This window comes from Falco rusticolus, chromosome 14, assembly GCF_015220075.1.
Source record: "Falco rusticolus isolate bFalRus1 chromosome 14, bFalRus1.pri, whole genome shotgun sequence".
Lineage (NCBI taxonomy): Eukaryota > Metazoa > Chordata > Aves > Falconiformes > Falconidae > Falco > Falco rusticolus.
In genome coordinates, this window is record NC_051200.1 from 172,187 (window position 1) to 183,419 (window position 11,233).

General features: G+C 51.5%; 2 protein-coding genes across 2 annotated transcripts; one reads left to right on the forward strand and one right to left on the reverse strand.

Moving 5' to 3' along the window:
* The first annotated feature begins 21 nt into the window (after positions 1 to 21).
* Positions 22 to 4,225, forward strand: ERCC6L (ERCC excision repair 6 like, spindle assembly checkpoint helicase). Its single transcript, XM_037408561.1, has 2 exons — positions 22 to 130; positions 362 to 4,225. Exons 1-2 carry the CDS (start codon positions 72 to 74, stop codon positions 4,161 to 4,163), a joined length of 3,861 nt encoding a protein of 1,286 aa, XP_037264458.1. The 5' UTR covers positions 22 to 71; the 3' UTR covers positions 4,164 to 4,225.
* Positions 4,226 to 9,989: 5,764 nt separating this feature from the next.
* Positions 9,990 to 11,099, reverse strand: PIN4 (peptidylprolyl cis/trans isomerase, NIMA-interacting 4). The gene is made up of 4 exons (XM_037408576.1): positions 10,964 to 11,099; positions 10,823 to 10,890; positions 10,596 to 10,715; positions 9,990 to 10,167 (listed from the first exon to the last, which is right to left on the reverse strand). The coding sequence occupies exons 1-4, from the start codon at positions 11,001 to 11,003 to the stop codon at positions 10,009 to 10,011; spliced, it is 387 nt and encodes a 128-aa protein (XP_037264473.1). The 5' UTR covers positions 11,004 to 11,099; the 3' UTR covers positions 9,990 to 10,008.
* Between the last annotated feature and the right edge of the window lie 134 nt (positions 11,100 to 11,233).

The following is an 11,233-nucleotide window of genomic DNA, read 5'->3' on the forward strand; positions in this document are numbered from 1 at the left end:
CGCTCATTTGCGTGTAGCACGGGGCAGCGCGGGGCAGGACGGGAAGCGCTGGCGTTTGAAGCGAGGGCGCCATGGCGGCCCCTGGGCTGGTGGCCGGGCTGGAGCTGGAGGAGGCGCAGCGGTACCGGAGGTGAGGGGCGAGCCCAGGCCCCCGGGCTGGCGGGGCGGTGAGGCCCGCGGGGCTCCCGGGCTGGCGGGCTGGCGGGGCTCCCGGGCTGGCGGGGCGCCCGGGCTGGCGGGGCGGCGGGGCGCCCGGGCTGGCGGGGCGGCGGGGCGCCCGGGCTGGCGGGGCGGCGGGGCTCCCGGGCTGGCCCGGTGTAGGTGGTTCTGACACGGGCGGTGGCCCCGGTGGTTCTCACAGGCTGGTGAGCGGTGCAAAGGCAGCAGCGGGCAATGGGGAGCTGGAGGAGGCGCTGAGGCTGTTCCGGATGGCGGCTGCTATCTGCCCCAGCGAGAAGCTGCGGGGCCGCATGCAGCGCGTGGAGGAGGCGCTGGCTGCAGAGCAGGAGGAGGATGATGTTGAGAAGGACGGTTTCGTGGATGTGTGCAGTAGTGGCCTGCTGATCTACGAGGGGATGCACAGGAAGCTCTTCCAGCACCAGCGGGAAGGTGTTGCCTTCCTGTACCGCCTGCACCGGGATGGTAGGCCTGGTGGTATTCTGGCAGATGACATGGGCCTGGGTAAGACTATCCAGGTCATCGCTTTCCTCTCGGGCATGTTTGATGCCCAGCTCATCCGGCACGTCCTGCTTATCATGCCTACCACCCTAGTCAGCAGCTGGCTAGCGGAGTTTTCTCGCTGGACCCCCAGCCTGCGTGTCAAGGAGTTCCACGGCACTAGCAAGATGGAGCGTACCAGGAACCTGGAGAGGGTCCAGAGGAAGGACGGCGTTGTCATCACGAGCTACCAGATGCTCATTAACAACTGGAAGCAGCTTGCTAGCAGCCACGAGCAGGACTTTATCTGGGACTATGTCATTCTTGACGAAGCGCATAAAATCAAGTGCCCATCTAACAAAACGACCAAGTGTGTATATATGATTCCTGCAAAGCATCGCCTTCTCCTCACGGGCACCCCAGTGCAGAACAACCTGCAGGAAATGTGGTCCTTGTTTGATTTTGCATGCCAAGGCTCTCTCTTGGGAACAGCCAAAACTTTTAAAATAGAATATGAGAATCCTATTACTAGGGCAAGGGAGAAGGATGCAACTCTAGGTGAGAAAGCACTGGGGCTAAAGATATCTGAGAATCTAATGACAATTATAAAGCCGTACTTCCTCAGAAGAACCAAAGAAGATATCAAAAACAATTGTGCTGACAAACCAGATGCTCCTCTTCCCGAGGATCCAAGTGAGAATAGCGTTCCTGTCATGCCATCTCTCACTAGGAAAAATGACTTTGTTGTGTGGGTGTACTTGGCACCAGTGCAGGAAGACATTTACAGGAACTTTCTCTCTCTGGATCATGTGAAAAGAGTGCTGATGACAACCCGATCACCTCTGGCTGAGCTGACTGTCTTGAAGAAGCTGTGTGACCACCCCAGGCTCCTGTCTGCAAATGCATGTATCCAGCTGGGCTTGGAAGAACAGGACTACTCTGAGCAGGATCACAGCAGTGAAGCAGGTGTGTTTTCAGGTGCTAATAAAATAGATCATCTCTCTGATGAGACTCTGATTCAGGAGTCTGGGAAAATGCTGTTCCTTGTAGGACTTCTGGAAAGACTGCGAGAAGAGGGACACAGAACCCTGGTATTCTCGCAGTCAAGGAAGATGCTGGATATCATAGAGCGTGTCTTGTCTTGCAGACAATTCAAGATCATGCGTATTGACGGAACGGTAACCCACCTAACAGAGCGGGAGAAGCGCATTAATGCTTTTCAGAGTAACAAGGACTACTCCATCTTCCTGCTCACTACACAAGTTGGTGGCGTTGGTATAACCTTAACAGCAGCCAGCCGAGTGGTGATCTTTGATCCCAGCTGGAATCCAGCTACAGATTCTCAGGCTGTAGACAGAGCTTATAGGATTGGGCAAAAAGAGAACGTAGTAATTTATAGACTGATTACCTGTGGTACAGTGGAAGAGAAGATATACAGGCGACAAGTATTTAAGGATTCATTAATAAGACAGACTACTGGTGACAAAAAGAACCTGTTTAGATATTTCTCCAAACAGGAACTAAGGGAGCTTTTCACATTAGAAGATACTCGAACATCTGCAACTCAGATCCAGCTGCAGTCTTTGCATGCCACCCAAAGAAACACTGACTTGGAGCTAGATGAACATATTGCTTATTTGCATTCTCTGGAAATGTTTGGCATTTCTGATCATGACTTGATCTGCACGAGGGAAATGGCTCACGAGGATCAGGTTGACAGTGAAGAAGCCCATCGGTACATTCAGCGGAGGGTACAGAAAGCCCATGAACTAGTTCAGTTAGAGTCTCAGCTTAGAGACCAGAGGATGGAGGAGATCAGAAATGCTTGTGAAGAGATGTGGCCAAGACAACCAGAATTGGTTTCAAAACCAAAGAAGTTGTCTCCGGGGTTGAACAACATAAATAACTTTGTTTCACCTCAAGCTGATGAACATGAAAATGACAAAGAGGACCAGGTTCTTAAAGTTGGCTCCAAAATGAAAAGTCTGATTATTGATGACCTGGATGAAAAGCAGCTGGCACAAGATGTGTCCAGTATGGACACAGAGCTGCTTAATACCAGGAAGACAGTGAAACAACGCAATATACAAGAATCTGAGCAAAATCTTGATTTAAGCATTTTACCATCATCACCTGGACTTCATCCACTTGATAAAGAGAGTCAGAGTCTTGATCAGAAACAGTGTTCACGTGTTGTAAACTCAGGTAGCTTAACTGAGGCAGGGAATGGCCTGTCAAGGCATTTTCAGCATTGCATTAATGAGTCTGGTATGGCTGATGATCCCACAAGGTTAAGAGATACAGAGATGGCAGATCAAGTACTTGACCCACCTGCTGCCTTGAGGACAGACAAGAATTATGCTCCTGAGCTAGCTTTGGCTGCCACAGTGCCAAGTTTATCAAACGTTACACCAGAAATCCATGCTGGGCTCCAGAAGTCTTGTGTGTTGGAAGGCAGCTTGGAGGGTATGTCTATGCCTTCTTTCCAGGATCAAGTTGACTTCAATCTGGTTTTGGAAGAGTCTGAAGATGGATGGCGATGTGCCTCAAACAGGGGAAGCTCACTGGAACACCCAGAAAAGGAGGGCTTCCAAGTAAAAGCAGAAAGTTTTTTTAAATCTCCAACAAAAACTTGGCTAAGTGAGAACAGTAACTGTGGAAAACCCTGTCACACAGCTGAAGAAGAGCCAAATAATTCCCTGCAAGGGCGTGAAGCATCAGATGAAAGCAGTGGTGTCTTTCATTTTGTTAGAAAGAAATGCTTAAAAAGAATTGTTTCAGACAGTGAGGAAGAAGACCGTTCCATTATGACCCTGGAGGAAAACCAGTCTGAAAAAAGGCCCTCTCCCTTGAGCAGCCCACTGCATCCATTTCTGGAAGGAATTAGCGCATCCACTCCTAAATCTGTCAGAAGTATAACAAAAGCTATCTTTTCTCCCCAACCAACTAACAGTGGTAACGGGTCTACTGCTTCCAGGCAATCTTTAATCAACAAGGTGATAGATGAGGTTGAGGATATTGAAGAAATCATGGGAACCACTGATGAAGACCATGATGATGGTGACACGAAGAAGGAACAAGATGACCTTGTGGAGGAAGAAGCTGAAGAGTGTAGTGGGGAATCTGCTGAGCCTGAAGAAGAACCCGCTGGAGAAACGCTTGATACAGCTGAAGAATCCTTCCATCTAGACAGCATGCTGTCTGAGCAGCCCGAAGCAGATGAGACTGAGTCGCCTCGGGAGGAATCCACTGGTGATGCTGAGCTTCAATCAGGTGAGCAGCTAGACTGCTTCACCCAGGAAAACATTGCTGAAAAAGAGACTGGTCAGAACTCCTCTCCTGCCATAGATTACAATACCTTGGTAGACAGCGGGAAGAAACTTAAGAATGATGGAAAACTACAGGAGGCATTGAACTGTTTCCTGCAAGCTCTTGACATAAGAAGTGGAGATCCTGAAGTTATGCTTATGACATTGAACTTATATAGACAGCTAGCTCAGAAATGAAATGTGTACGTTACTTTGTAAAAGTCTTACTTTTTTCTTATTAAAAGCTTGTCTGAACTACATCACTGTGTTTCTGAACTAGCTTAAGACTGATGGCTGCAATATACACATCTTTCACGGCAACGGAACAAATATAGCATCTCTTCTTGTGTAAGAAAACTCTCTAATAATCTAGTTGTTGGGTATTGGGTGTTGGGGAAGGGACTTCATTGTGGACTCACTTCACAAAGATGGAAACAGTTCATGCTCCTGTCTGTTTATGTAATAGTAATCTTTATATCTAAGCTCCTCTCCAAGCTTGCAGCCCTGGCTTCATCTTCCTGCCCTTTAGATTCTGTCACTGCCCCTCTCCTGAGAGGATGCCAAGGCTGCTGTTCCATGGCAGCTGCATTGTTTCTCCCTCAAGCTGCTGTAGTTTCCCTGCTCCTTGTCTTGAAATAAGCTGACTTTTTCTGCCTGAATGTCACCCCACCATTTGGATGAGCTGGATGGTGGTGCAAAGGAGAGAAAAGAGCTACTGCAACCTGGTTTTGAGATTGTATTTGCTGTGGAGGGGAAAGAAAAAAATAATTCCAAACCAACAAACACCCCACCCCCCCAAGTTGGTTGCTGCTATGAATCCTCTAAGCAAGGGGGGGCCAGCACACCATCTGCTTGGTGCCAGGTCTAACACCAAATGCAGTGCTGCAGAAACCCTTCTGCTCAAATCCCTGGCAGGCTGTGGTTGGTGCAGAAGAACTGGAATAAGCAATTAGACCTTGACTGTTGCAAGGTGCTGAACACCTCAAAATTTTTGGTATTGCTGGAGGAGTTGAGGACTTCAAAGGAGTCTCTAGTCTAACCTTATTTTGTCCTTTCGCCCTCCCCCATCTTTATTTCCCTCTGAGTAGTACAGTCAAAGCCTGTCTTGCACGAAGGCAGCAGGATCGGGGAATGCTGGTTTTAAATTTTTGAGCTGCTTTTCCACTGCTAAGGAAGTCTGTTAACCTGCTTTCCACATACAGTTTAGCTGTAGCAGACTGAATGATGAAGCTATGAAATGGGTTTGTAATTCAGACCCATGCAAACTTAAAATCAGAAGAACATTGTTCTGGCTTTTAGCAATGTTCTGCTTACCTGATTTGCCCCTCTGCCACCACACCGAGATAAACTTGGCATGAGTATGCTCAATCACTATGACTGTTTTCTGTACAGTCTTTTCTTGTGTCTGTACAGTCTTCTTCAGCAGTGAATTTTGATGCTCCCTCATGCTATGTGCATGTTTAGTGCCTAGCAAGTTTGCCTTTTGTATTACAGCATGATAGCAAGGGGTATTTTCACACTTTGCTGTGTTTTGCAGTTTTTGGAGAGGAAAGTGATCTACTGAATTTGAATCCTTTGTACTAGGAGATTTGACAAACACAAACAATGATCCTGCTGGTACAGGACATGTGCCAATGTGCTTCTGCTAAGAGGTAGAACAAAGCTCTGGTAGCCTGGAAACAAGGAGTTTATTAATAGAGCATTCCTTAAATGAGGCTGCATCTGTTCTCGTACTGTAGAAAGGCTTGCCTGCCTTTCATAACAAAATATTAATGAATTAGAGCTTGGCAATCATTCATTGGCCTCTCTGGGCCTTCCATTCTCTTAATAAAACAAACACCCCAAAAAGGGAAGGAGAAAAAAGCCCTGCCCTGGTTTTGGTCTCGCCTCTTTCTTATGTATGATCTTGGGAAAGGCCTTTTGTTCTCTTGATGTTTTCTCCCCATCTCTGAGCCCTCGTGACACTGCACAATGCTCACCTGCAAACAAAGCCAGTGTGTCTGTTGCTAGAGATGTGTCTACTTTGAGTGCTGCCTTTCAGCAGGAAGGGGAGCGCTGCACTGGGATGTGTATTGCTAAAGAGCTGGGAGACCTGCTGGGCTGTCTCACTTTCATCAATCATGCTGTCCTTCAGGTGGTTTTACCAGAAGGACTAGGTGCAGCCTGGTAGGCTTGAGACACATATTGCACACCTAGCAGTAGGAGAATGCAGGAAGCAACAAGCAATACAGTTAGTGGCTTTTCTGTCATTCAAGCCAGAGTTACACAATTTCTTCCCCCAGCTTTGAGTGGGTAAGATGTGGGTTTAAGTAGGGCTAACTTTTGTGTTCAGGAGAGCTCCTTTGCCACCAGTGCTCAGCTGGGGCACCTCCAACCCTGGCCTGGCCCATGCCTCTGCCAGCTAGTGGCAAGAGCAAGCTGCCTGCCTGGGATGGCTACCGCTAGCTCTAGCTGTAGTGTTACCCACCCTCTACCAAGGGACTGTCCTCCCAGTCCAAGTCTGAGCTCTGGAATGGCAACTGTGGCACAGGAACTGTCTGCATTCTCGCTAGCAAGGATGGGGATAAAAGTCAAGGCCCTGGGGAGCCCCCCTTTCCCCTTTCTGGATCATTTACATTTGCAGATGAAAGCCTGAGCACCTTATTCAGCTGGACAACATCTCCACAATGGGAAAAGCAAGAGGCTGGACTGCTAGGCAAAACAGATTTCAGCAACTGTTAAAAACTCTTATTTCACCTTTTCCAGGGAATGCTTTACTTCTCTTAGGCAGAGCCCTGTTCTCTGCCAGCTGTAATCTGTGCATCCTGCCGCAGTGGCAGGGATGGCTGGCTGCCTCCAAGCACGCTGCTGGTTATGACCAACTTGCTTGCTGCAAGGTCAAGGTGTCTTGTTGCTAGGTAGGGCCTGGCGGCCGGAAGATCTCGCGCTGTACGGAAACATAGGGCCCCCCTCCAGGTAGCCAACAGCTTTTAGTTTATGATGTAAGCAGACGGAAGTGACATTGTAAACTAGGCTATATAGTGTCGCGTCGTTCAGCAATAAACACCATTTGCCATCCACCACATTGGTGTCTGCGAGCTGATGGACCGCGCGGCCAGGGGTCGGCCGCCGTGCCGTTCCTGAGCCAGGTCACCGCATGCCTGTGAAGGCAACAAGTGGTGCCGAAACCCGGGACCATTCACCTGGAGTCGGGTGAACGGCGGCCAGAGCGGCAGGACCAGCCCGGCGGGGAGGACTCTCCCGGACCAACCAAGAGGATGGAAGCTCTTGCGAAGGTTGTATTACAGCTGCATAAGCAGTGGGGTATTGACTGTAAGCCCAAAGATTTTACTCTCGTAGTTGTGAGACTTTTGGAGCTTGGGGTCATTGACCAGCCGGTGGATATACTCCACCCAGATGTGTGGGACAAATGTTCCCGCGCTTTATGCGATGAAACGATGTCTACTGGTAGTGGGAAAAATCTGAAAGCGTGGGGGAAAGTCGTCCAGGCTCTCAAAAAAGCTAGACACGAGCAGGAGGCCTGCAAGGCTGCCAGGGATTGTCTGTTAACCACCCCGCACGTGGGAATTGGGGCGGCTACACAAACCTCACGCCCCCCGGCTGAGGAGGGTTCCGTCGACCCTCAAAGCCGACAGAAAGGTGACGCGCCCACTCTGCGTCCGAAAGACTCTAACATCTTCAGCTCGCCCGCAGAATCCTCGGCGAACTCCTTTTGGGGCAAACTGTCTGCAGAGGCCAGGGGTGCTGAGGCGAAAGCCGAGGCTGAAAATTCACGGATCGAACCACCACCCTATGTGCCCCAAGATGGCGCCAAGCAGCCAGAAGAAGGGCGGGGCGAGACCGCCCCCGGCGGGAGCAGGGGGGGAGCGCTAGAGCTAACAGGCGCACACAGAGGGGAGGGGGAGGGGACTGGGAAGGAAAAGAGTGATTGGCATGACCAAAAAAGGGAAAAGATCATGAGCAGGGGGCAGAAAGCTGATCAGAATGACCCTCCCCCAAATCATCCTTATAAGGCAGGCGCCTCCCCAAGCGGGAGGCGGGGCGGGCAAAAAAGGAAAGACCCGCCCGATTACACAAGAAAAGGGAGGGGCCGAAGCCCGACCACACACCACCAGCACCCGGAAGTGAGCAGTCAGTCGGACGCTGACTGCGACTCAGACTCTGCATGGGAGAATTGGCTTGCAAATACAAAGACCAAAATATCATCACTCACGGAAAAAGAAAGACATAAGGGGACTGATTGGAAAAATCAGTGCTAGCATGCGGTCTGTTCCCAACAGAACACCTCAACATAGTAACTGATTCAATGTTTGTGGCCAAGCTTTGCTTAGCCATGTCAGGGCCCGGCGTGTCAACATCCACAATAGCTCTGATGCTAGAAGAAGCACTTTTTTCCCTGAAAGGGCACTATATCGGTTATCCATGTCAACAGCCATAACCCAATCAAAGGGTTCTTCCAAATCGGCAATGACAAAGCAGATGCCGCTGCAAAAGGGCTGTGGACACTGAAAGATGCCCGCCAATTACATGAGTCCCTCCACATTGGAGCTAAAGCATTAGCAAAGAGATGTGGGATCTCGGGCACTGACGCGAAACATACAGTAGCTACATGTCCCCACTGTCAAAAAGCACCATTGTGGTCTAGCGGAGTTAACCCCAGAGGTCTTAAAGCCTCTGAGGTGTGGCAGACAGATTTTACGCTCTGCTAATTGCTAAAACCTCAAGCATGGCTAGCAGTAACTGTAGACACATATAGCGGGGTGATCGTAGCGACACAACACCTTAAAACCGACGCTAAGGCAACCATCCAACATTGGCTAACAGCCATGGCGTGGCTTGGCATCCCTAATCAGATCAAAACGGACAATGGTCCAAATTTTGTGTCTAAATCAGTCCAGGCATTTGCCCTGAAATGGGGTATTATTCTGATACATGGCATCCCATATAATAGTACAGAACAAGCCATAGTCGAACGGGCAAATCAAACTCTGAAATCCAAATTGGAGGTATTAGCAAAAACAGAAGGTTTTACCAACGTCATTCCCTCAGGGGACCAGGCACGCTTATTAGCAACAGCCCTATTAGCTTTAAACCAGTTCCCCAGGGGAGACGAGGTGAATAGCCCTACCCAGAAGCACTGGGCCACTCGAGCGCTAGAAGAAGGTCCGTACGTTATGATCAGAAATGAGCTAGGAGAGTGGGAACAAGGGTGGAAATTAGTGCTGACAGGGTGAGGGTATGCTGTGGTCAGAAAAGATAACAGAATCAAATGGTGTCCACTTAAGTCTATCAAGCCAGACCTTCAGAATAAAACTAATGAAAACTGTGAGTTTTTATCTGCAGGACCGGATCATCGGACACCCCCATAACCCATATACCCTGGTGACAAGAGAAGACGACGAGTCGGCAAGCGGCCTGTCCGCATCTCAGGGCTCTGCACCGGCAGAGTCCAGACAACAGCGATACAGCCCCCGCAGGGGGGTCCAGAGCCGGCTAGAAAGGGTCAACATCATGTTTGTGGAACACCAGCAACTGCTTTAAAAATGTACTTGATCAGTATTTCCTCTGATTCTCCCTGTCTCTCCCCAAATATCCCAAGCTACATTCCATTACCCCCAGTCGTTTCTCAAGTGCCAATTGCTCAGTATGCCTTATCTTTGTACTCTTTTTTAGAAAATATTTTTACGATTTTAGCCTGTTTAGTTAAGCATAAGGGGGGGGGGGGGAATGTTGCTAGGTAGGGCCTGGCGGCCGGAAGATCTCGCGCTGTACAGAAACATAGGGCCCCCCTCCAGGTAGCCAACAGCTTTTAGTTTATGATGTAAGCAGACGGAAGTGACATTGTAAACTAGGCTATATAGTGTCGCGTCGTTCAGCAATAAACGCCATTTGCCATCCTCCATATTGGTGTCTGCGAGCGGATGGACCGCGCGGCCAGGGGTCGGCCGCCGTGCCGTTCCTGAGCCAGGTCACCGCGTGCCTGTGAAGGCAACAGTATCTGGGAAAATCTCGGGATTCAAGCAGTCAAATGGTCATTCACATTTTATTTTCTGCCTTCCACCATGATAATGTGGTACCCAAACTTTGTTTTGACAGGAGGGTCTGTATACACTGGCTTGTCCATGCTGCTCACAGGCAAGGCAAATGCTGCTTCCTGGAAAGGTCCCACCATGGAGCCTCTGGTCATCCAGCCCAAGTCTCCCTGGAAGAAGGGACCATCTGGGTTAAGCTTTGCGAATCTCACTGGAACAGCAGCCTTGTTAACAGGGAGGGCAGGTGATATGGCCGTGGGGACTGGTAACCTGTCCCAGCAGCGCATCTCGGTGGTATGAGGAAGGACAACACAGAGAGGAGCTTCTCACACGGGGCTGCCTCCCAGCAAGCACTGTCTGGCCGAAACCAGGGTGGGCTCGGGCTTGGGCTCTGCCCTCCCTGCGTGCTGGCCTGCTGCTGTACAGGCAAAGCAGTATTTATGGTTGAGCTACTGGCCCCGGCTTGTGCCTTTGCCTAGCAGCTAAGGTTTCCCCGACCAGTGTTTGTTTGCCCACCCCACCGGCGGGTCGTGCTCGAAGGCCGCAGCTCCCCCAAGGCCGCGCTCCCCCCCGGGCGCGCGGTGGGCGCAGCACGTACCCCTTGCCTGGCCTTGTCCTCGCTGTACTGCGCGGCGACTTCGCTGAAGCGCAGGCCGGCCTTCAGCTTCTCCATGGCCTCCATGGCTTTGCTGTGCTTCTCACAAAGGATGTGCCGAACCTGGCAGCGGGGAGCAAAGCGCGGCGTGGCGGGCCGGGCCGGCCACGGAAGCAGCGGGGAGACCCCCCGACCCTCCCCGAGGGGCCCGGCCCGGCCCCCAGACTCACCTTCACGGCGCTGCCGCCTCCCTTCGGGCCCTGGGCCTTGCCCTCGCCGCTGCTGCTGCTGTCGCCGCCTGCGAACGCAACGTCCTGAGACCCGCCCGGGCCTCGCTGCCCCCGGCCCCCGCTGCCCCCGGCCCCGCTCACCCTTGCCCGCCTTGCCGCTGCCTTTCCCTTTGGGAGCCATCTTGCCGCCGTCAGGCCACGCCGAGGTCCCCGGGCTGTCCCCGGCGCGCCGGGCTGGGGCTGCCCCGCTCCTGCCGCCGCGGGGCCCGCCCGCCTGCGCCTGAAGCCGCCGCGACGGAGCACAGCCGGCACCCGCTGGCACCCACCCAGGGCTGTCCCTGGCACCCACCCCGCCTGCTCCTAGGACCCCAAATTAGTCCCCAGCACCCACCCAGGACCCTGGTCTGACCC